We start from the raw sequence: 22,476 nt of genomic DNA, 5'->3' as shown, positions 1-22,476 counted from the left end.
ATAGAGTACTTGATGGCTTGTGCCAACTGCCACATCCTTACCGTTTACCTTGTGACCCACAGAGGTTCCTGCTTGCTGGCTGCTTTGCTAACTCTGTAGTTCTGCTGAACGACTCTTACTCAGGGTGAGCTTTCTGCCTTCTTTGGAAGAAAATCCATTCAGATAGCTATCTCCCTGTGATGCTAGAAGTCAGAACTTTAGGACTGACTGTTACCTATGCTTGTGTTTTATCTCTCTGGTAAATGTAAGCTTCATGAGGCCAGGAACTATATTTTCTGTAAATTTATATTTCCTAAAACGTCTAGCCAGATGCTCTATACACAGTAAGTTCTTAATGAATATTTGACTGAATAAATGAATGTGGAAATAATTGATCCAGGCCCTCTAAGGTCTATACTAGTCGCCCAATGTGTAGAGTACCCAAAGCTACCTAACTGAAGAGGCACCATTTCTGGCTTTCTGGGCAAGCAGGGACATGAGCAAAGTGAAACCAGAATAAATGAGGGTGATTATTTCTATACTGAAACAAGGAGATTGGGAAAATATCACCACCTCATTTACACCATGTCCTGGTGAAATAAAGTTTGATTAGAATAAAGCTCAGTGAAGTCTAAACAATCATCTAGAAAGTTATTTTCTTTTTTTCCCCACTCTACTTAAGAGCTTAACATTTCCCCAGAATTCTAAACAGGGTTTAAGTGATTTAACATAATAGTGTCAGGAATTTGGCACACCCAGTGTCTTTCTTAAATGAAAAATTCTTAAATGAATTGAATATATCAATGAATTATGAAATGGAAAAAAATGGATAACTCTATGTTCCTCCAGAAGAGGAAAACGACCTCTTATCCTATACACACACGAACAAATTAACATGAATTTTCTGAACTCTTGTATGAAAAAGTGAGCTTTATTTTAACAAATGAGATGGTAAAATGACATGTTCTCCTTACCTTATGTGCTCCTGTTAAGCAATCCACTTCAACCTCAGAACAGGCTGTTCCATAAACAAAGTATGGATAAACATCACCTTCTCCTTTCACCCAGTCCATGCCTGCTTTGTAGCCCCTGATTCAATTTAATTCAATAAGCACATAGTAATTAAATTATTTTCAAGGAACTCTACTAGGAAATAAAGACCCAAGTACAAAAATGAAACAGTCCTGCCCTTGAAGAGCTCACGTCGTACCGGGAGGATGCAGCATGTATACCAATAAGGGAACATAGCATTCCCAGCACAAAGTAGGCTCAGAAAGGGTCAAAGTTGCAAAGGTCATGTGGGCTAAGAACTGAGAGTAGGTACCTGATTTGGGAATTAAGAGGTCATGAACAACTTTGGAGAAAAAAGTTATAGTAGAGAGGTCAGGTCAGTAGTGATTATAGGGGGCTGAGGAGAAAGTGAGTTATGGCAAAGTGAAGGGGAAAGTGGGCACTTATTAAGTGACTATCAAGTGTCAGGTACTGTGTGCTAAGTGCTTGAGAACTATCTCTTTACAAACATATAGAGATATCATTTAATTCTTACAATAACCCTGGAAGGTGAATGCTATTATTTATCCCTATTTTACAGTTGAGGAAACTAAGGCCATGAATGTGAATTAACAGATAAACAGCGTTTGAACTAGACACGTAAACACTATATCCAACTGGATAGTGATAAGATCGTGCTATTCCAAAAAATTACTGACCCAGTCATGTCAAGCAGAGTCATGGTACAGATGATCCGCCCCAAAAAGTCATTTATCTGGTCTCTGAAATATTGTTATGCTTAGCTATAAACAGATAAGCAAGTTTGAAGTAACAATTCAAACAAATTTCTAAAAGCCACACTGTGAACTGAGTAGAGGAGCCCTAAAGTTTTCTAGATTTTTCCACTCTGTTCCCCTTTGCCCAGTTCTTTCCCCTGTTTCACATCCATGCAGGAAATAGATAGCAAAACTTCTTCAGCTAAGAATAAACACGAGCTTAAATTCAATTGCTTTTTTTCTTGATATTCTCTCGGATGTAGTACTTGTTTTCGGAGAGACAGTGTGGTAGAGAGAAAGGGCCTGGTCTTGGACTGAGGAAGATGTGGATTCAGAGCCTGTCTTTGTCACATATTAGCTCAGTTACTATAGGAAAATCATTTAACCCCTCGGTGCCCTGGGACAACTTCTTAAGACTATGAGTTATAGGCATGCTGCATCTGGGAAGGAAATTTTCATATTTAGAATAGAATTTTGCATGACCATGAACTCACAGGTACAGACCAAAATTTTTTTCTTAATATTTAAATATACATACACATAATGCATACTTAGACACAAACATACACACACACACACACACACACAGAGTCATTACCTGGTTTTGAATCATTATTGCAGAGTGCAAAGAATATTGGTTATAGAGTTAGAATAATTTGGTTCAAATCTCTGCTCCATCACTACCTATGTGACTGTGGGCTTCACAGTGTTCTCATGTGTAAAATGATGAGGTGGAAGTAGATCAGAGGATCTCTAAGGCTCCTTTGAACATTAAAACCATGATTTTTATATGTTCTAAATCACATGCTCATTTGCCAATAAGCAGGATAGGCAAAGAATATAATCATCAAAAGAAATTTAATGGTTATTTTGCTCATGCAAATACAAAATAAGATTTGCTGAAGGCATCTTACAGAACTGACTGTAATTAAACATGGTTTCATAAGAGGAATATAAATCAGAAGTAGGTACAAATCACAAAGTCATATTCTCTCTCCCTTCGCCATTTTGGGACATCTATATTCAGTCTCCCCAAACCTAGAGACATGATTTAAAAGAGTGAAGAGGAAAGCAATAAAGATGATTAAAGGTAGAAAATTGTTTTTTAGCACAGATATTAAAGGAACTGACTACTTATTCTTGAGAAAATAAGACTGTAGTTTTAATAATCTTCATGGCAAGGATTCTTAGGAGGAGGGAGAAAAGGATCTTTTATATTTAGGTACAGACCATATAAGAGAAAAGCATATCATGGGAGATTTATGAACATGAGCTTAAAAGACCAATTTTACTATTAAAATTAATTGTTGGATCACTGAAGTGACAGGCATAATTTCTAATAAATGTGTTAATAAAAGGATTAATCTAGTAACAATGTGCAAGACAGAGTGGAGAAAGTAGCAAGTACTCCTCTCTGCCCAAAAGCACTCAAGACAATGTAGTATAGAGGTGATGTTATGTAAATCATCATTTGGGGAAATTATGGTACTGATGATTACAACTGTTCCCTTCCCGGTCTGCTAGAGATTTAACTGCAAAGTGGTATTTCAGTCAGCTTGTCAATAAACATTATTAAGGTTTTAGGAAAAGAAGGAAGGAAGGGAGGGAGGGAGGGAGGGAGGAAGGAAGGAAGGAAGGAAGGAAGGAAGGAAGGAAGGAAGGAAGGAAGGAAGGAAGAAAGGGAGGATGGAAGGAAGGAAGGAAGGAAGGAAGGAAGGAAGGAAGGAAGGAAGGAAGGAAGGAAGGAAGGAAGGAAGGAAAGGAGGGAGGGAGGGAGGAAGAAAGGAAGGAAGGAAGGAAGGAAGGAAGGAAGGAAGGAAGGAAGGAAGGAAGGAAGGAAGGAAGGAAGGAAGGAAGGAATTTAGCCAGTAAACTCCAAATTAACTGGGCAGCTTCTGGCCACCAAAATTTACCTTCCTTTGGAGAGGAGAAGGAAAGGGAAAGGGAGAGGGAGAGGCCGAGCTGAGTTACCCGGTTAGCTGGGTCCCCATTCAGGCAGCTCAGTCTACTCACAGGCTGTGTTTGTCCTTTGTTTTTGAAGAGGACCATGACATCAGCCAAATGATGACATGACTTGCACTTAACTTTGTTTTGAGTGACAGAGGGCTGTGTAGGTCACCAACCTCACTTTCCCCTCCTGAGCCACCTGGATCCAGTGACCAGATATTCATCAGGATGACTGGACATGACCCAGGATGCAATGGGAGACCCAGTTCAGTCTGATGTCCATAGATTGGAGCACAGTAGGTCCCTGCCTAAGCTCCACTTAATGACTATTTTTGTGTCCTCCTGGCTTAAAGTGATTATCAGTGGTAACTTTTTCTTTTTGGAACAATAACACTGAGAGTCTTGCCCTCTTGGCTTGATTTTTTTTTTCTAGTTAAAGGAGCCATCCCTTGACTTACTTCTTAAACAGGCCTATTCCCTGAATGGGCATTACCTCACTCTAAGTGAGAACCTGAAAAGGTCTTAGCCTAAAAGGGGCAGGGTTTCCCACTGCATCCTGGGCCATCTCCAGTTATCCTGATAAGTATCTGGTCACTGGATCCAGATGACTCTGGAGGAGAAATTGAGGCTAGTGACCTTGAGCAACCCTCCCTCACTGAAATAAAATCAACTGCAAGTCATGTCATCATTTAACTTGTGTCATGGTCCTCTTTGAAAACGAAGGACAAACACAAACATTTTATGTACATAACCTATTATGTACCAGGCACTATGCTAAGCACTAGGGGAAAAAATGAGGCAAAAGATGATCCTTACCCTCAGAGAGTTCAGAATCCAATGGTGAATTGATGTGTGTATAAAGCTAAGAAGCTCGTTGTCCAAGGAACACAGTCAATACACAGCCCAGTGGTTGACCTAGTCAACCCTCTGTGTAAGTGTATATCTATGCATGTGTGAGAGTTTGTTCTGGGTCAGCTCTGCATACAATGATCCAAGGAAAATGAGTCTTCTCTTCTGTGATTTTAGAAGAATGAGGACCTCCAAATTGACTCAAAGCAGGGTAACCTGATGGTGCAGTGGACAAAGTGCTTAACCTGTAGTCAGGAGTACCCGAGTTCAAATCTGAACTCATACACTTGCTAGCTGTGTGACTCTGGGCCACTCACTTAACTCTGTTTGCCTCAATTTTCTCATGAGCTAGAGAAGGAAATAGCAAACCTGTCTAATATCTTTGCCAAGAAAACCCGAAAGGGGTCATGAAGAGTGAGAAACAACTGAAAAGTGATTAAACAACAATAAGAAACTGACTAAATATTCTTTTCTACAGAGAAAACAACAAACTTTTATATAAAACACAGGTATAACAGGTATAAAGTAATAGGATTCATCTTGCAATAGCCTATATTCCATCAATAATACTTTTGCTGAAAATTAAATGTTACTCCACTTAACAGAATTTATAAGAGAAAATATACAAAATGAACACTCTAAAACAAAAATGCAAGTAAATATTTAATGGACAATGTAAAAAGAAAAGTCCTATATCATTATAAACATAGTCTACAGCCTAATCTCTCACACAGAGAATAATTTTAAGGGGAAAAATTAAATTTTTCTTACCTAAAATATCCAGTGGCTGACAGACTAATACTTTGGCCAAAGGCATCATTAGCCTATAAAAAGAAATATATACTAAGCATGAAATGCATTTTATCAAAATAATAAAGTAACAAATAAACCTAAATAAGTAGTACAAACCAACAAGGAAAAATATGACTGGGATGCATGCTACCCCGTGATTTTCTGGGAGATTCTTTCTTCTGAGAAATAAGACAGTGAATCTTGAGTCAAATTCAAACACGAACATGTTTGTGCAATTGTACCACTCTTGTTCTTGGCAGCTCTCATTTAATTAAAGCAAGCTTTCATAATGACACAACCATGTTCATGTTTGAATTTGACTCGATTCGTTATCTATCTATCTATACATATATTTACATATAAACATACATATACATACATGTTTTTCTTCTCAGAAAATACAAGTGCCTGAGGGCAATGATCATTTCCTTTTCATCTTTGCACCATGATCTGGCACGTAGAGATGCTTAATATACATCTGCTAATAGATTGGTTCTTGATTCACAAAGTGTGAACATATTCAGTAGAAATATGGCTTTGTCTAACAAGCCAATGCAAAATTCCAATGATTATTTTCAATGGAATAAGTATTAATTCTGGGATCCCCAAGAAAATTTGTCAGTTCTCCTTTTTTCTACTACTTCCAGATAATACACTTCCCAATATACTTCAGAGGATTTCCTCTTTTGTGGGTTCTCCACACTACTGGAGATATTTAAGAAATAGTTCTATCTACATTTTAATGTATGATCTTAATTTTAAAGAAACATGGGGGAAAGTATTTAATTACTGATAAATTAATAACATCATTACAATTGAATCTACTTTATCAATAGGTTTTGTTCTTCCTTAGCCAAGAGACTCATCCTTAAGGATTTGTTTCTTATGAAAATTCTACATAATGAACATGCATAAAATGTTTTAACAACTGTGTTAGTCTCAATTCTTCTCCAATGTACTCTGTGCTAGTTAATGCCTTTTGCTAATGATTTTTTAGAAAGTGGAGTAAAGTATTCTTCCAGATCCAAACAAAAAGTGCCAATCCAGAAGATTTTCTTCATGAGTAGCTCACAAGTATTGGGAGTATCAACATTATTAGACCATACCAAGCACATTTTTTAGAAAACAGCAACAGAATATCAAGGAAATTAATGAAAAGAAATGCTAGGGAAAGGTGGCCTAGTCATACAAGATCTTAAATTGTGTTATAAAGCGGTAATCATCCAACTTACCTAGTACTGGCTAAGAAACAGAATGGTGGATCAGTGGAATAGGTTAGGTACACAAGACACAGTAGTCAATGATGATAGTAATATACTATTTGATAAACCCAAAGACTCCAGTTTCTGGGATAAGAACTCACTATTTGACAAAAACTGCTTGGAAAACTGGAAACCTTTATGGTAGAAATTGGGCATAGACCAATATCTTACACAGTATACCAAGAAAATGTCAAAATAGACATGCAATTTAGATATAAAGGGTGATACTATAAGCAAACTAGGAGCACAAGGAATAGTTTACCTGTTAGATTTATGGAGAATGGAAGAATTTATGACCACACAAGAGAAAGAGAACAATTGATAAATGGTCAAAGGATTTGAATAGGCTGTTTTCAGATGAAGAAATTAATGCTATCTATAATTATATAAAAAAAAATGCTCCAAATCACCATTGGCTAGAAGAGTGCAAATCAAAATAACTATTAGGTATCACACATCATACCTATTAGATTGGCTAACATGACAAAAGAGGAAAATTATAAATGCTGGAGAAGATTTGGGAAATTTGAAACACGAATGCATTAATAGTAGATCTGTGAATTGATCCAACCAATTTGGAGAGCAATTTGGAACTATGCCCAAAGGGATATGAAACTGTGCATACTATTTGATCCAATAATACCACTTCTAGGTCTGTATCCCAAAAAGATCATACAAATGAGGAAAGGACCCACATGTACAAAAATATTTATAGCAGAAATTTTTGTGGTGGCAAAGAATTGGAAATTGAGGGGATGCCCATCATTTGGGGAATGACTGAACAAGTTGTGGTATATGAATGGAATGGAATACTATTGTGCTATAAGAAATGAAGAGGAGATGGACTTCAGAAAAGAAAGACCCATATGAACTGATGCTGAGTGAGGTGAGCAGAAGCAGGAGAACACCGTACACAGTTATAGTCACATTGCACAATGACTAACTTTGATGGACTTAGCTCTTCTCAGTAATGCAAGGTTCTAAGACAACTCGAAAAGACTCATGATGGAAAATGCTATCCACATCCAGAGAAAGAATCACAGAATCTGCATACAGATAGAATTATACTATTTGTGCTCTCTCTCTCTCTGGTTTTATTTTTTCTTTCTCATGGTTCATTCCATTAGCTCTAATTCTTCTTTACATCATGACTAATGTGAAAATATGTTAAATATGCATGTATATGTACAGAGTGTATCAGATTGCATGTCACCTTAGGGAGGTGGGAGGGAGAGAAAAGGGAGTCAGAGAGAGGGGAGGGAGAGAAAATTTAAAACTCAAAAGCTTGTGGAACTGAATGTTGAAAACTAAAAATAAATTAATTTATTTTTAAAAAAAGAAAGAATGAAAACTGCTTCCAACATACTAACCCCTGGATGCATTCATTATATGAAAGTTCACCTTTCATTTTGAAAGGGTCTGTAACACATGAAACCATTATTTTGATCAATAAAAGGAAACCTAGTGCATACTGCGCTACTAAGTTGGGGATGAGGTAATAGTTCTTCACTTGTGAATTGTGAATAGATGATCAATCAGCTACATTCAAGAACTGGTTAACAAAGAACTGGTTATAAAATGTGTCCTGAGTCACTTTCTAATTCAGGAGACTGAGCAATAAGGAATATAGAAGTGTAAAAGTGACTCTTTGAACTGGTGCTCTAATGCAAATATATACATCTGGAGTCACATCATTTTATTCTTTGACCAATAATACTCACCCATTCTTGCCAAATGCCATTGGGATTCTTGCTGATGATGGGTTCAAGGCATTTCATTAGTGTCTGACATGCAATCTAGATGTGATAAAAGTATGGATAAAGTAATAAAATTATAAATCTTTTTAAACCAGAACATATTTAGATGCTATGCAGCATATTGAATAGCATTTGTGATACCACCTCATTTTGTACCAGCCAGCCTACCTGAGATGTAATAGGCAGTCTCTGTTGGATTTCCTTTGCTATCTACCTTTCAAATTGCTTAAAAGAGGATTTAACATAATCTACTACAGGAAGTGGGGGAAAATGAGTATGTAGGGAGGAGATGTGTATGATTAACAAATGAAATGGTTATCAGTTTCACCACTTGCAAAGATTTGTATAACTTTATTTTGGTTTTCAGTAACAACTTCAGGACTTTAAACTCATTCATTATTAACTTCCTTTCTCTTCACTTTTCAGTATCTAGTGTCTGATTTTGGCCTCAGGTCTATAGGCCAAAGCTAACAGGCCTCTTTCATCTAGAATCTACACAGCATGACCTAATTCTAAAATCTACTTGCTCTCTAGTTTGGACCTTAGCTCTCATATAGCCCCGCTCTAGCCCCTTCCTCATTTCTCAGACTGAGTTAACATACTTACACTAGTACTGGAGAGACTAGAGGTGAAAGCAAACAAGAGGATGAGAGAGAGAGAGAGAGAGACAGAGACAGAGACAGAGACAGAGAGAGACAGAGAGAGAGGAAGAGAAAGAGACAGAGACAGAGAGAGGGAGAGACAGAGAGAGAGCCAGAGAGAGAAAGACAGAGAGCCAGAGAGAGAGCCAGACAGAGAGCCAGACAGAAAGAGAGAGAGAGAGAGAGAGGGAGAGAGAGAGAGAGAGGTGTTTCCAAAGAGGAAACTTCCCTACCAATGCAGCCTGATACCTGCTCTGCAAGTTATAGACCTAGAGAGTGATCTATGGCACTGATAGGGTATCTGACTTGCATAAGGTAACAGGGCCAGTATAACATGTCAGAAGCAAGTTTGGACCAAGTCTTCCTGTGAGGTCATCTTTCTAGTCATTATGCCACATGGGCACTGCCTCTCCTTTCACAAAGTTGGATCAAAGTTCTTTCTAGCTCTATGTCAATGACTCTATGACTTCATGCATAAACCAAGAAAGATCTAGAAACTCCCTGATGTCATATTGACAGTGAGAGGTATTGGTCTGGCAGACAAAGGTTCTAGCTGTGGTCTACCAACTATTAGCTATGAAACACTGGGTAATTTATTTAACCTCTGAGCATCAGTTTCATAATCAGTAAAAAAGGGATAATAATACTGATTCTTGCCAAGTGGAAGGAATTTGTTTTTAGGCATGCATTGGGTTATTCGGACACTAAAGTTGCTTCAGACTGTGAGGTTTTGTGATCACTACCTGCCTCACAGGACTACTGTGAGGAACAAATGAATTAATGCAGGTAAAGTTTAATTCTTTATTTTTCAGCATTGCATAATTCCCTCTGACCTACCCACTTGTGAGCTCCCTTCAAGCTATTCATCTATGCTCATATGCATCCCTGTAGGTCAGAGGTTGTCAGTCTTACAGCCTGAAGGTCCCATGGGACCCATGAAACTCCAAAGTAGAACTAGATTAAAATTTAATTGGGAAATGTCTAATAAAATCAATAAAAATACAATCGAACATACAGAATGCTAATTTGTGCTTTTCTGAGCTAATGTGCAGCCCACAGTGATGTTTCTATATGAGTTTGACATCACTGCTATAGATTACCTTACATTTTAGATTTTTCCATTTTCTAAATCAAAGGATTTAGATGTAGAAAGAATTTTACAGAAATCCAATGTAGATTACTTCTTTTCATTTTACAATTAACGCAACTGAGGCTAAAGAAGTTAAGCAAATTTTCCAGAGTCACACATGTAATAAATGGTAGAACTGAGACTCAAATGCAGATTAGGTAGTGGCTGGGAAAGGAAGGAAATCCTTTACTAAATCTGAGATTTTATCATCATCTAATACTCTAAAATAGCTATTTCTGTTTCTCTTATACCCCCAAGCAGACTGTAAACTCCATAAAGAGTAATGCTTACTTAAGCTTTCATCTTCCCTAGCATTGTGTAACAAAATATGTGAGATTCCCAAAGGACTCTTGAGGCAAAAGGCCATTTCACACCCAGAGAAAGAACTATGGAATCAGAATGGAATGAAACACTTTTTTCTCTTGGGTTATGTTGTGTTTTGGTTTGGTTTTTCTCATGGTTTCTCCCATTCATTTTTATTCTTTAATGCAATATGACTAATGTGAAAATGTTTTATAAACTTGTATATTTACAGCCCATTGCATGCTGTCTTGGGAAAGAAGGAAGAGAGAGGGGGAGAAAATTTAAAACTTATGGAAGTGATTGTGGAAAACTAAAAATGAATTAATTAAATTTTTAAAAATTTTAAAATGAATTAAAACATAAAATTAAAAAAAAAATGTGAGAAAGGGAAGAAAGAAAGAAGGAAGGAGCCAGGGACTGTGCTAAGCATCGAGGACATAAAATACAAACAAACAAAGCAGTCTCTTTCCTCAGGGAGTTTACAATCTAACACAAGAAGAGAACACACAAAGGGGAGTTGGCAATGAGGGGAGAGGAGAGGCCAAGCAGATCAAGACCAGAGAATGAGTCCAGCTGAAAGTGAAGCATGTCTGAGGCCCTTCAGTAAATGGCAGCCCAGAGTGGGGACTCACTAACAGGAAGAATGCTGCATGAATAACAATATTCAGTGTATGAATAATGAATGAATGATATTCTTCCTTTCTACCTTTAAAAAAGGAATAACTACCATTGTTCTCCATTAGCCTGCAGGTTCTTCAGTCCTCTATGAATTTTTATGTTCTCTAGTATATTTAATAGGCTATCTGTTGAAGTATTTATGCCTACCCAACCCCTAAGATTTTCAGGCAAGACCCTCTTCATAACTTTATTTTGTCCTGATATAGAAATTTAAATTTAAAGAGAGATAAAAATTAATGCAATAGACAAAAACTTCCGGAAGAGTTCTTTGTTAATAGCAAAGTTATATAGCCTTCCAATAGAAAAGTCATACTCCTTTGGAGGGGGCGGGGTTCTTACATCAAGGAAGGGGATGTAGGAAGAAAAAATATCCTTCTTCTTTGGAGAAGATAAAGAGTAGACTTGGGCTTTGTGGAAATTAATTGTGGAAAAATTAAAATTATACTGCTGTAAAAAAATTTACTCTTTCATGATAAAAACAAGTAAACTTCATGATACTGATTCTTCCAATACAAATGTTCAAACAACAAAGCATCAGAAGAAACTGTAAGGTACAAAGATTTATCTGTGAAAAGGTGAGAGCTATTTAAAAGAAATATTAAAGTTGAGCCCATAACCTGCACTGCTTTCCCATTGACATCAGCTCTAACTGATCCCACAGTGGCAACTGTATTTGGCACTGTTGCAGTATTCATTTCACTCAGGTACACCTCTGACATTGGTATCTTTAGTTCATGACTGGCCACCTGTATGGCAAATTAACAGATTACTTCCAACCCACTCTGTAGCTTTGATTTTTAACATACTCAAGGTCTGGTTTTTAAAAGACATTTTTCTTTTCTTTTAATTGCTAGATAGAGGAACTCCTTATCCATATCTTTACAGACATATCATTTCATATTTCATTTTCACTTCTTTTATATTTTGTATTCATTACACACACACACACACACACACACACACACACACACACACACACACACACACATGCCCTCTTCAGCAAAAATGCCTCTAGATTTTAAAATCCTTAATTTTTATAAATTATTAAATTTTACCAAACATATGCAACCTCAAATATTGGGATTCTGAATTTAACCAAAGGAAGAACAGAAAATTTTTTTCTCACCTGTATCATTTTGGTGTTAAGACCTTGTCCCAATTCAGTTCCCCCATGTGTTATTAATACAGACCCATCTGTATAAATATGAACCAAGGGAGCAGCATGGGGGAGGGAAGTAGAAACTTATTCTTCTTACAACTTTGAAATCAATCTTTATAAATCATGTCAATGTGGAATAAAGTTGCTTATCAAATTTAGCATAGTTTAATTCTAATAGTGATAGAAGTGAACCTTTCCTCAACAGGATATTTGCATCATTCAGGCAAGCAGGAGTACCCTTTACTAAAGAATTCAGAAATAAAAGAGGCTGAAATGTACAACTAATTACTGGAATTCAGTCATGGTCCCAGCATCATTTTCAGTATCTTCTTTCAATGCTTACTAAATGTATGCTGGATTTCCCTTTAGTCAAAAAATAATTAGGATTGATCCCACCTTATTTTATATCTCTTTAATGCACTTATATGAAATCAATATTATAGCCATCTGTGGAGGCATCTCATCATCTCATTAACTGTAAGCTCATTGCGGGGCTAGAGCCATCTCATCTAAACTCTGTGTCTCCCTTCAATAAATGTTTATCTTATACTGGGCTAAACCGTATCCTAACAAGAACTGCTCCCTTTGCTTCTCCCACCTGTCTGCTGTACTGACATCACCATCTTCCACTCAAAGTGGATAGGTAGGGGTGGGAGAGATGGGCAAGAACCATCCTTTTTGTGGTCCATCTGGAAGAACAGTAAGGTAAGTCTACTCTCTCCACCCCCAAACACTCACAGAGCCCAAACCTACAAAGATGAGCTCATTTAGTGTAACAAATTATGAGTAACTCTTTGCTTGGATTTAGACCCTTTAGGTATAATTCAGAACTTGGTTTTATTGACTCTCTCTCACTTGGCCTCCAACTGTTAATTCTTCCTACTGCCTCAGATTCCACTAATTGCTGAATTCTGATACACAGCTACATCTTTTTGCCTCTGGCTCTTTTCCTGAATTTTTTGTTCTTTAAGCTAATCTCTTACTAATTCTAAAGTTCCCCATTTACCTCTGGCCCTTTGCAAACATAGTGTGCAGGGTAGGGCCACCCTCCCCTGACTCCTTCAGTTTATGTGAGCTTCTGAGCTCCAACAGGTGAGATTCTTGGACAAGGCACAGTCTTACTCCTGGTCTAGGGCAGGTCTAGAGGAAACAGCATGCTGTCCTTCAAAGAAATAAATGATTGTGCCCAAATTCCACTTGTTCTTTACTCACTACAGCACTCCCTTGGTCATGCTTATGACATCTATTAGCAATGACAGTCCTCGAGCCCAAAAACTCTTTTCCAGACAGATCTGTCTATTTATTGTCTCTCACGTCTTGTTCATTCTGGCACCCATGACTCTGTTCAAGTTGTCCCTTTGCCTTAAATGCTCTCTCTACTACCACCTTCTACTTATTCTAACCCTACCTACTCTTCAGAACACAGCTTACATTCTGTTTATTCCATGAAGACATTCCCGACCATGTCAGCTCATACTGATCCCTTCTCAGGATTCCCATCTATAACCCTCAGGTGATACTCATTCACACAGGATTTTACACTGTTATTTAAATGTTCCACGTCATTTGGTTTTCTATCCCCAGTTTGTATCTCAGACTTTTTTCTTATTTCTCACACTGCTACACATAGTGCTAGTCCATAAGAGTTTATCAGTAAACATATGTTGAATTAAATTAAATAAAATCTGAGTTTTACTATTTTTTGATTCAAAATATGGAGATTTTTCTTAGAGAGAGTGTGAACTGAGCCCCTTCTACCCATGACAGAAAACTCCTGTCACTGAATTCCAAAGTAGGCAGACAGACTAGTGTCTCTCATCAATTGCTCTCCCAACTTCTGTTCTACTTAGAACATTAAATTAAGGCAAATTCTCTCCTACTGGATTCTATCTTTCTGCTTAAAAAGGAAAGTAAGTGATTAACCCACTAAATAAGAAGTTATTAATTGCCTACTGTGTGACATAGCACAATGCTATGTGCTGGGGATGGACATAAGGATTTAAAAATGAAGCAATTCCTGCGCTAGCATGTATAAGTAAATATAGAATATACACAAAATAAATGCAAAGTATTTAAATATAAGATAGCAGGAAGAACATTAGCAAATGAGGGAATCAGGAAAGGTTTCATGTAGAAGATTTCCTGACAGATGACAAATTCACAGATGAATTTGATTAACGTGTTTAGAATTAAAACAAGTATTTTTAAAAATTACCTGATGATAATATGTCTTTGGATATCCTACAGAGAATTTCATAGGAATAATGGCAATCCCTCTCTTCTTCCAGTAATTCTGCTGATTAAATAACTCTATGGCCTTTTTTCTGCTATAGTATGATGATTTTTCCATACATCCATCCCAACATCTTATCAGGTTCTTTGGATCAAACTGCTGTTTGTGGATTGTTCTATCAATGGTTTTGTACATGTTTAGTTCCCTAACCTGATGGAGAAATATATAGATATTACAATAAAGATCTGTAGAAACCAGGTTCATATTTGAGACATGTATAATGTGTGCTTAATTAGCATGAATCAATTTAGAAAGAAAAAACTGCCATTAAAGTAACTATGAAAAAAATGTCACATAGGATGGCTGGGGTAAGGAGGAAAAGAATAAAGGAAGATAGTAAGATGATCAAAATACAAAAGTTTTCAATAAAAATTTATTTTAAAAAGAAGAGATGTTATGGAACTGTCAAAAAAAATCTTGTCTCCCTCTCATCTTTGTTTTTCTTTTTTTAAATTTTTTTTTAGTTACCTTCTCTGCTGGTAAATTGCATTTAGCTGCCACAGCTGTTATCCAGCACTCTGTCACAAAGGTTCCCTGGGGAAACCCAAAGCCTCTGAAGGCTGTATTGGATGGCAAGTTGGTTTTGCAAGCCCGACCTTGGATTTGGAGGTTAGGAATTTTATAAGCATTTTCCAGTTTGAGTAAAGCATATTCTATCACCTGAAATTTTTCCAAAGAAAGACACTAGTTAAGAATCATAAAATTATGGTGGCATTTGAAAGTATCAGCAACCCAATCTTCTTGACCTCAAAAATTCATTATTAACCATCAGTCTTCTCTTCTCTTGGCTAGACAATCCAAAATTCTTTTTTCTCTCTCCAAATATCTTTTTTAATTACTCTGTGTCCCCTTTTGACATATAAAGTCTCAAATTTTACCCAGCCGTATCTTTTGATTAGAACCTAACAAATATATCCTTATACCTGTATGTAGTAATTACAATAATAGTTAGTTGCCGTTCTGTGAAATGTACTCCGTCCATAACAGTTCTTATTGAAAACAGACTGATTTCTATATTTCTGTCCTTGAGGGATGACAGCTACATCACTAGAAGTTTTGATATTCTATTATTGCTTACTGATTATCTTAATAGTTCCCTCTCTACCCCAAAAATAGTTTATGGCATTCATTTATTATTTTTAAATGGAATCCATTTTTGAGAACAGAGAAAAAAGATTTTCACACCATTGAAACATACATAGGGTATTATAAAGTAGTGTTCTGCCAGGCCTAGAGGCCTGTATTGGGCTACCCGAGTCTTTCCTACCTCACCTCCGAGGTCTTCGGCTGGCCACGCCGGATGCACGTATGAGAGAAAGGACGTTCCAGAGTCGAACAGGGGTTGAGCTTTATTTCAGGGTTTCGGTTACAAGTGCAGGGGAAGTCTTCCTTAGGAGGAAGAGGGGGAGATTTCCTAAGGAGGCTAGGAGCTTAAGGGATTGGAAATAGAAGTACAAGCGGGGAGAGAGGGGGAGGGGAGAGAGGAAAGAAGAGGAGCGGACCCTACTGTCCTCTTGGCTCCACACGTGCTAAGAGAGACCTTTCAGGCTTCCTCAATCCTACTTAACCTTCAGCCGCACAGTTTGCATCTCAATACCGGGCTGTTAGGTAACTAGGTGTGCTCCAATCCGGGACGACCTCCAGGGCAGGGAGACTCCATCCATCACGTATCTCCCGGGGAGAGGCGGAAATACCCGAGCTAGCCGAGCTAGCTCAGTCTGACCTTCTCGAACCCCCGCTGTTCATGGAGGGCCTCGTAAGACTCTAAGATTTAGAAGTCCCACTTTTACCTGCCCGAGACCGTCCACATGGAATTGAGCTTCCAATCCCAACAGTGTTCAATTGTGGGAATGTAGCACCTTAGTCTTTCCAACCAACTGAAAACCAAATGTGTGGGAATCCAACATTGCTGGTGGATATTCAACGTGCAAGTGATAAATGAATAGATAAATAAACCACTTGGGAAAAGTCAATGATTACCACTGAGCTGATGAGAGACCTTTGCTTGCGTCATCAGAAGAGACATCTTTAACAACAGAATGAAGAAACATTAACATTGAAAACTTGATTGGAACATCTGAAGCAAAGTAGAAAATGATAATGGTCGTAACATTTCTTATAGTGACTTACAATTCATAAAGAACAATCTACACAAGCACCCTGTGAGATAAGTACTGAAAATATTGAAGAGAAAACTCAGACCAAAAGAAATTCAAACAGGAAATAAGTGAGAAAGCTAGAACTTGATCTTTGGAATCTAAGTCTAGTGCTCTTTCTAAATGTGTCATTCATGTGGGAGCCATCTCCACTTGTCCTGATCTATATCTTGCCTCTGGACCCAGATGACTCTGGAGGAGAGAGTGAGGCTGGTGACTTTACACAGCCCTGCCTCACTTAAATCCAATTCACTTGCAATACTAGCACTAAGCAAAACAAAAGGTTCAAAGGAGTGGAGGAGAGAAGAAACTGAAGGTAATTTTGGAGTGTGGGCCATTGTCTGGGTGGAGTGCCACACGTGGTTATCAGAGAATCAGGCTCTGGGTTCAATGCCTGAACTTACTATTAGCCACTTACTCTTCCTGTGACTGTGGGTCAGTCACTTCTCTGCTCTGCAACTCAGGATTTTCACTTGTATAATGGAGGCATTGGACTAGAGGGTTTCTAAGGTTCCTTCAAGATTTAACTTTTTTTGTTTTAGAAAGGAAGCACTGGAAACCAAAGGAAGAAAGTAGGAGCCCTTCATTCCTCGTGGGTGATAGAGGAGAACATGCTAAAAGGGGGAAAACATCAGTAACTTGAAAGAAAGGTTTGCTTAGGGTAAGTTCTGATGCTTCCCTCTTCCTAGAAGTACTTGCTTCCCCAAATTTCTCACTCCATAATTTTCTCCAGCACAGCATAGTAAAGTGTTGGCAGGGTTGAACCGGATTCAAAATGTTGTCTTTATGAAACACTGGGGGTACACTCAATAAGAAGCCAGTAAAAAAGAAAGTGCGGTACAGGGAAATGAGGAAGAGGGACATTTATTTGTTCACGAAAGTAGCTGAGCTAGAAGTAAAGAATGAACAGGAGTAAGAACAAATGATGAAGTGAGGGAATATTTAATTTGTACACCATGTGATTCTTCTCTTGGTAACCAACGTCATTGTTATCCTACATTTCATCTACTGGTGACCCACTAAAAAGAAACCCTCCATCACACTTTGCTAACAAAGATCTTTCCAAATTGATTCCCCTCAAGAGTGGCACTGCACATTTATATCAGTAGCTTACCATTTCTGATTCATCTGGTGTGCATCCTCCATTAGTATAATATTCAATATCTGCTGCCTGGATTTTACCATCATTCATAAAGCCTATCTAGGATTGGTAAATAAACACATAAATATGTGAGAAGAGTTGGGAATGAAAGCACTACAGTAAGCAAACAAATGGTAACATCACAAGCAAAATTGCACAGTATCTAAATTTTGTCTTTAGCATTCTCCCAGGGACCATGCTTTCCTTCTTAGCAATCCATAAAAGAAAGTGTTGGTGTAGCATACTGCAGAAATTTGAAATCACAAATCTATCAGTCTCCTATACTTTCTCTATCACTTCCTCAGCAGTAATTTCTCTGCTGACTCACTTTGTATTTCCCAAGTAGTGGATGGCATCCTCCAGTAATCAGCATATCATCTCCATGCTCCAAAATAAAACAAATTGGGTGGCCAGTCCTGGAAGAAACAAATCAGATCCTTGAGGAACATCCCAAGTGAGTGAAAACAGACTATTGAGTCAGTCACTCAGTCAGTCAGTAAACAGGTATTAAGCAATGACACCAAGTTAAGGATACAAAGAAAGGAAAAAGGCAGATCCTGCTTAGGAAGCTCACAACCTAATGAGGAAGACAACATGCAAACAACTATGTGTAAACAAGCTATACAGAGAAAAATGGGAAATAATCAATGAAGAGAAGGAGCTAGACTTAAGAGGGATTGGGAAAGGATTCCAGGAGAAGGTAAGATTTTAGCTGGGATTTGAAGGGAATCTGGGAATCCAGGAGGCAGAGATCAGTGAAAATATCTAGAATCAGGTGATGGAGGGTCATATGGGAGGAAAAGCAAGGATGCCAAAATCACTGGATCAAAGACTATGTGAGGCCATATGAGGTGTATGCAGACTGGAGAGGATGAAACAGAATGGGATCTAGATTATGAAAAACTCTAAGAACCAAACAAAGGATTTTATATTTGATCTTGGATTGAGGATGAAATTTAGGATTTGAGATTTCTGGAAGACTTACTCATTTCTTAGTGATAAAAACAGCCCAAAGTCTAATGAAAAAATTAGTCAAGATAGTTGCAAGAAGGATTAAAAGTAATTTGCTTTAGTTTAGCTTGAAAATAAAGGTAAATTTAAAGGTTTTCCTTATGTATGAGCACCTCTATAGAAAAACAGCTGATTTTATTTTATTTTATTTATTTATTTAATTTAATTTTTTTTATTTTTTTAAATTTTTTTTAAATTTTATTTATTTATTTAACTTTTAACATTCATTTTCACAAAATTTTGGGTTCCAAATTTTCTCCCCTTTTGTCCCCTCCCCCCACCCCAAAACACTGAGCATTCTAATTACCCTTATCACCAATGTGCTCTCTCTTCTATCATCCCTCTGCCCTTGTCTCCATCTTCTCTTTTGTCCTATAAGGCCAAATAACTTTCTATACCCCTTTACCTGTATTTCTTCTTTCCTAGTGGCAAGAGCAGTACTTGACAGTTGTTCCTAAAACTTTGAGTTCCAACTTCTCTTCCTCCCTCCCTCCCCACCCCTTCCCTTTGGAAGGCAAGCAATTCAATATATGCCAAATCTGTGTAGTTTTGCAAATGACTTCCATAATAGTCGTGTTGTATAAGACTAACTATATTTCCCTCTATCCTAACCTGTCCCCCGTTACTTCTATTCTCTCTTTTTGATCCTGTCCCTCCCCATGAGTGTTGACCTCAAATTGCTCCCTCCTCCCCATGCCCTCCCTTTCGTCCTCCTCCCCACCCTGCTTATTCCCTTATCCCCCACTTTCCTGTATTGCAAGATAGGTTTTCATACCAAAATGAGTGTGCATTTTATTCCTTCCTTTAGTCGAATGTGATGAGAGTAAACTTCACCTCCCCTCTTTATCCCTCCTCTAATAAGTCTTTTGCTTGCCTCTTTTATGAGAGATAATTTGCCCCATTCCATTTCTCCCTTTCTCCTCCCAATATATTTCTCTCTCACTGCTTGATTTCATTTTTTAAAGATATGATCCCATCCTCTTCAATTCACTCTGTGCACTCTGTCGCTATGTGTGTGTGTATGTGCGTGTGCATGTGTGTGTGTGTAATCCCACCCAGTACCCAGATACTGAATAGTTTCAAGAGTTACAAATATTGTCTTTCCATGTAGGAATGTAAACAGTTCAACTTCAGCAAGTCCCTTAAGACTTCTCTTTGCAGTTTACCTTTTCATGCTTCTTTTCATTCTTGTGTTTGAAAGTCAAATTTTCTTCTCAGCTCTGGTCTTTTCATCAAGAATGCTTGAAAGTCCTCTATTTCATTGAAAGACCAATTTTTCCCCTGAAGTATTATACTCAGTTTTGCTGGGTAGGTGATTCTTGGTTTTAGTCCTAGTTCCTTTGACTTCTGGAATACCCTATTCCACGCCCTTCAATCCCTTAATGCAGAAGCTGCTAGATCTTGTGTTATCCTGATTGTATTTCCACAGTACTTGAATTGTTTCTTTCTAGTTGCTTGCAATATTTTCTCCTTGACCTGGGAACTCTGGAATTGGGCCACAATGTTCCTAGGAGTTTCTCTTTTTGGATCTCTTTCAGGCGGCGATCTGTGGATTCCTTGAATGCTTATTTTGCCCTCTGGTTCTAGAATCTCAGGGCAGTTTTCCTTGATAATTTCATGAAAGATGATGTCTAGGCTCTTTTTTTGATCCTGGCTTTCAGGTAGTCCCATAATTTTTAAATTGTCTCTCCTGCATCTATTTTCCAGGTCAGTTGTTTTCCCAATGAGATATTTCACATTATCTTCCATTTTTTCATTCTTTTGGTTTTGTTTTGTGATTTCTTGGTTTCTCATAAAGTCATTGGCCTCCATCTGTTCCATTCTAATTTTGAAAGAACTCTTTTCTTCAGTGAGCTTTTGAACCTCCTTTTCCATATGGCTAATTCTGCTTTTGAAAGCACTCTTCTCCTCATTGGCTTTTTGAACCTCTTTTGCCAATTGAGTTAGCTTATTTTTCAAGGTGTTATTTTCTTCAGCATTCTTTTGGGTCTCCTTTAGCAGGGTGCTGACCTGCTGTTCATGCTTTACCTGCATGTCTCTCATTTCTCTTCCCAGTTTTTCCTCCACCTCTCTAACTTTATTTTCAAAACCCTTTTTGAGCTCTTCCATGGCCTGAGCCCATTGGGTGGGCTGGGATACAGAAGCCTTGATTTCTGTGTCTTTCCCTGATGGTAAGCATTGTTCTTCCTCATCAGAAAGGAAGGGAGGCAATACCTGTTCACCAGGAAAGTAACCTTCTATAGTCTTATTTTTTTTCCCTTTTCTGGGCATTTTCTCAGCCAGTGACTTGACTTCTGAGTTTTCTTTCCACACCCACTTCACCTCCAGATTCGCCCAGCCAGAGCTTGGGGTCTGAGATTCAAATGCTGCTTCCCAGCCTCAGGGCTTTGGGCCGGGGTGGGGCTGCCATTCAGTGTGAGATTAAGTTCAGGTGCTTGGGTGGGGGCAGGGCCGCCTCACAAGCTCAGTTCCCTCAGGGGGTTTATGCAGAGACCTTCAACAATGGATCCGGGATCCTGCCTGCTTGGGGAGCCGTGGTCTGCTCCTGACTCCGCTGCTGCCTCCTGAGGGGGCCCGAGCCACGGGGACACCCCAATCCCCTGTAGGGCACCCCAAAATACTCTCTCACTGACCCTTGTCACCTGTGGGTGGAGGGACCCACGTGGCCGCTGGAGATTCTGTCCCTGAAGCCTGCTCGGATCAGCTCCTCTCAGTGCCGCGTGGCTTCGGCAGGGCTGGGCTCCGCTCCCAGTCTGGGGCTCAATGGACCTTTCGCATCAGGTCTCTCTGGAACAGAAATCTTGTCTGCTCCATTGTTCTGTGACTTCTGCTGCTCCAGAATCTTTTTTACAGATATTTTATGGGCTGTGGGTTCGGAGCTAGAGTATGTGTGTCTTTCTACTCCGCCATCTTGGCTCCGCCAGTTATTTTATAATGGGCAGATAAGGAGTTGCAATGGATAGTGTGCCACATCTGAAAGCATCTGAAAGCAAGAAGACCTGAGTTCAAATCCATTCTCAGATACTTACTAGCTATGTGATCATGAGCAAATCACTTAAACCCGTTGCCCTCGGTTTCCTCATCTGTTGGAGAAGGAAATGGAAAACTACTCCAATATCTTTGCCAAGAAAATCCCAAAAGGGTCACAAAGAATCAGTCATGACTAATAAACAACTCATCAACAGCTATATAACTATTTATAACTGTTAGCCGACTTCAATTAGTGTTCTGGTGGATTATTTTAGGAATTTTAAACTCCCTCTGAAGATTAAGATTGAAACAGTAGAGTGCGTTGGAGGAGTGCAATAATGAGTTCTGTTTAGAGATGTTCAATTTGAGATGTCTATAGGACAACTAGGTACAAATGTCGCAAGAAGTCAGTGATGTTTCACGAGAGCTCAAAAGAGAAATGAGAGTTTGGTGGGTTTTTTCTGCCAATGAAAATTATCTCTCATCTGGAACTGACAAGACAAAAAACCCCAGCTACTACAGGGTAGATATTCAAGATAAGTAAACGGAAAAATGATAGGGTATCCTATTTTCTTAGATCAGTTCAGTTCTCCTGGACCAAATGAACTACATTCTAGGGTACAGGCAATTACTGAGCCATTGT

General features: G+C 38.4%; 1 protein-coding gene across 1 annotated transcript in view; it reads right to left on the bottom strand.

Annotated features, from left to right (window-relative positions):
• The window catches only part of LOC140507852 (aldehyde oxidase 3-like), a 104,705-nt gene that overhangs the window by 20,864 nt on the left and 61,365 nt on the right, over positions 1-22,476 (bottom strand). The window contains exons 19-25 of the mRNA XM_072615720.1: positions 18,181-18,268; positions 17,826-17,912; positions 15,024-15,215; positions 14,478-14,705; positions 8,317-8,391; positions 5,313-5,365; positions 954-1,068 (exon numbers count right to left, since the gene is read on the bottom strand). Coding sequence (XP_072471821.1) covers positions 954-1,068; positions 5,313-5,365; positions 8,317-8,391; positions 14,478-14,705; positions 15,024-15,215; positions 17,826-17,912; positions 18,181-18,268 — 838 coding nt within the window. The remainder of the gene's footprint in view (positions 1-953; positions 1,069-5,312; positions 5,366-8,316; positions 8,392-14,477; positions 14,706-15,023; positions 15,216-17,825; positions 17,913-18,180; positions 18,269-22,476) is intronic.

Source organism: Notamacropus eugenii, chromosome 5 (assembly GCF_028372415.1).
Source record: "Notamacropus eugenii isolate mMacEug1 chromosome 5, mMacEug1.pri_v2, whole genome shotgun sequence".
In the NCBI taxonomy this organism is placed as follows: domain Eukaryota; kingdom Metazoa; phylum Chordata; class Mammalia; order Diprotodontia; family Macropodidae; genus Notamacropus; species Notamacropus eugenii.
The sequence above is the reverse complement of the archived record's forward strand: the minus strand, read 5'-3'. Positions and strand labels throughout refer to the sequence as shown.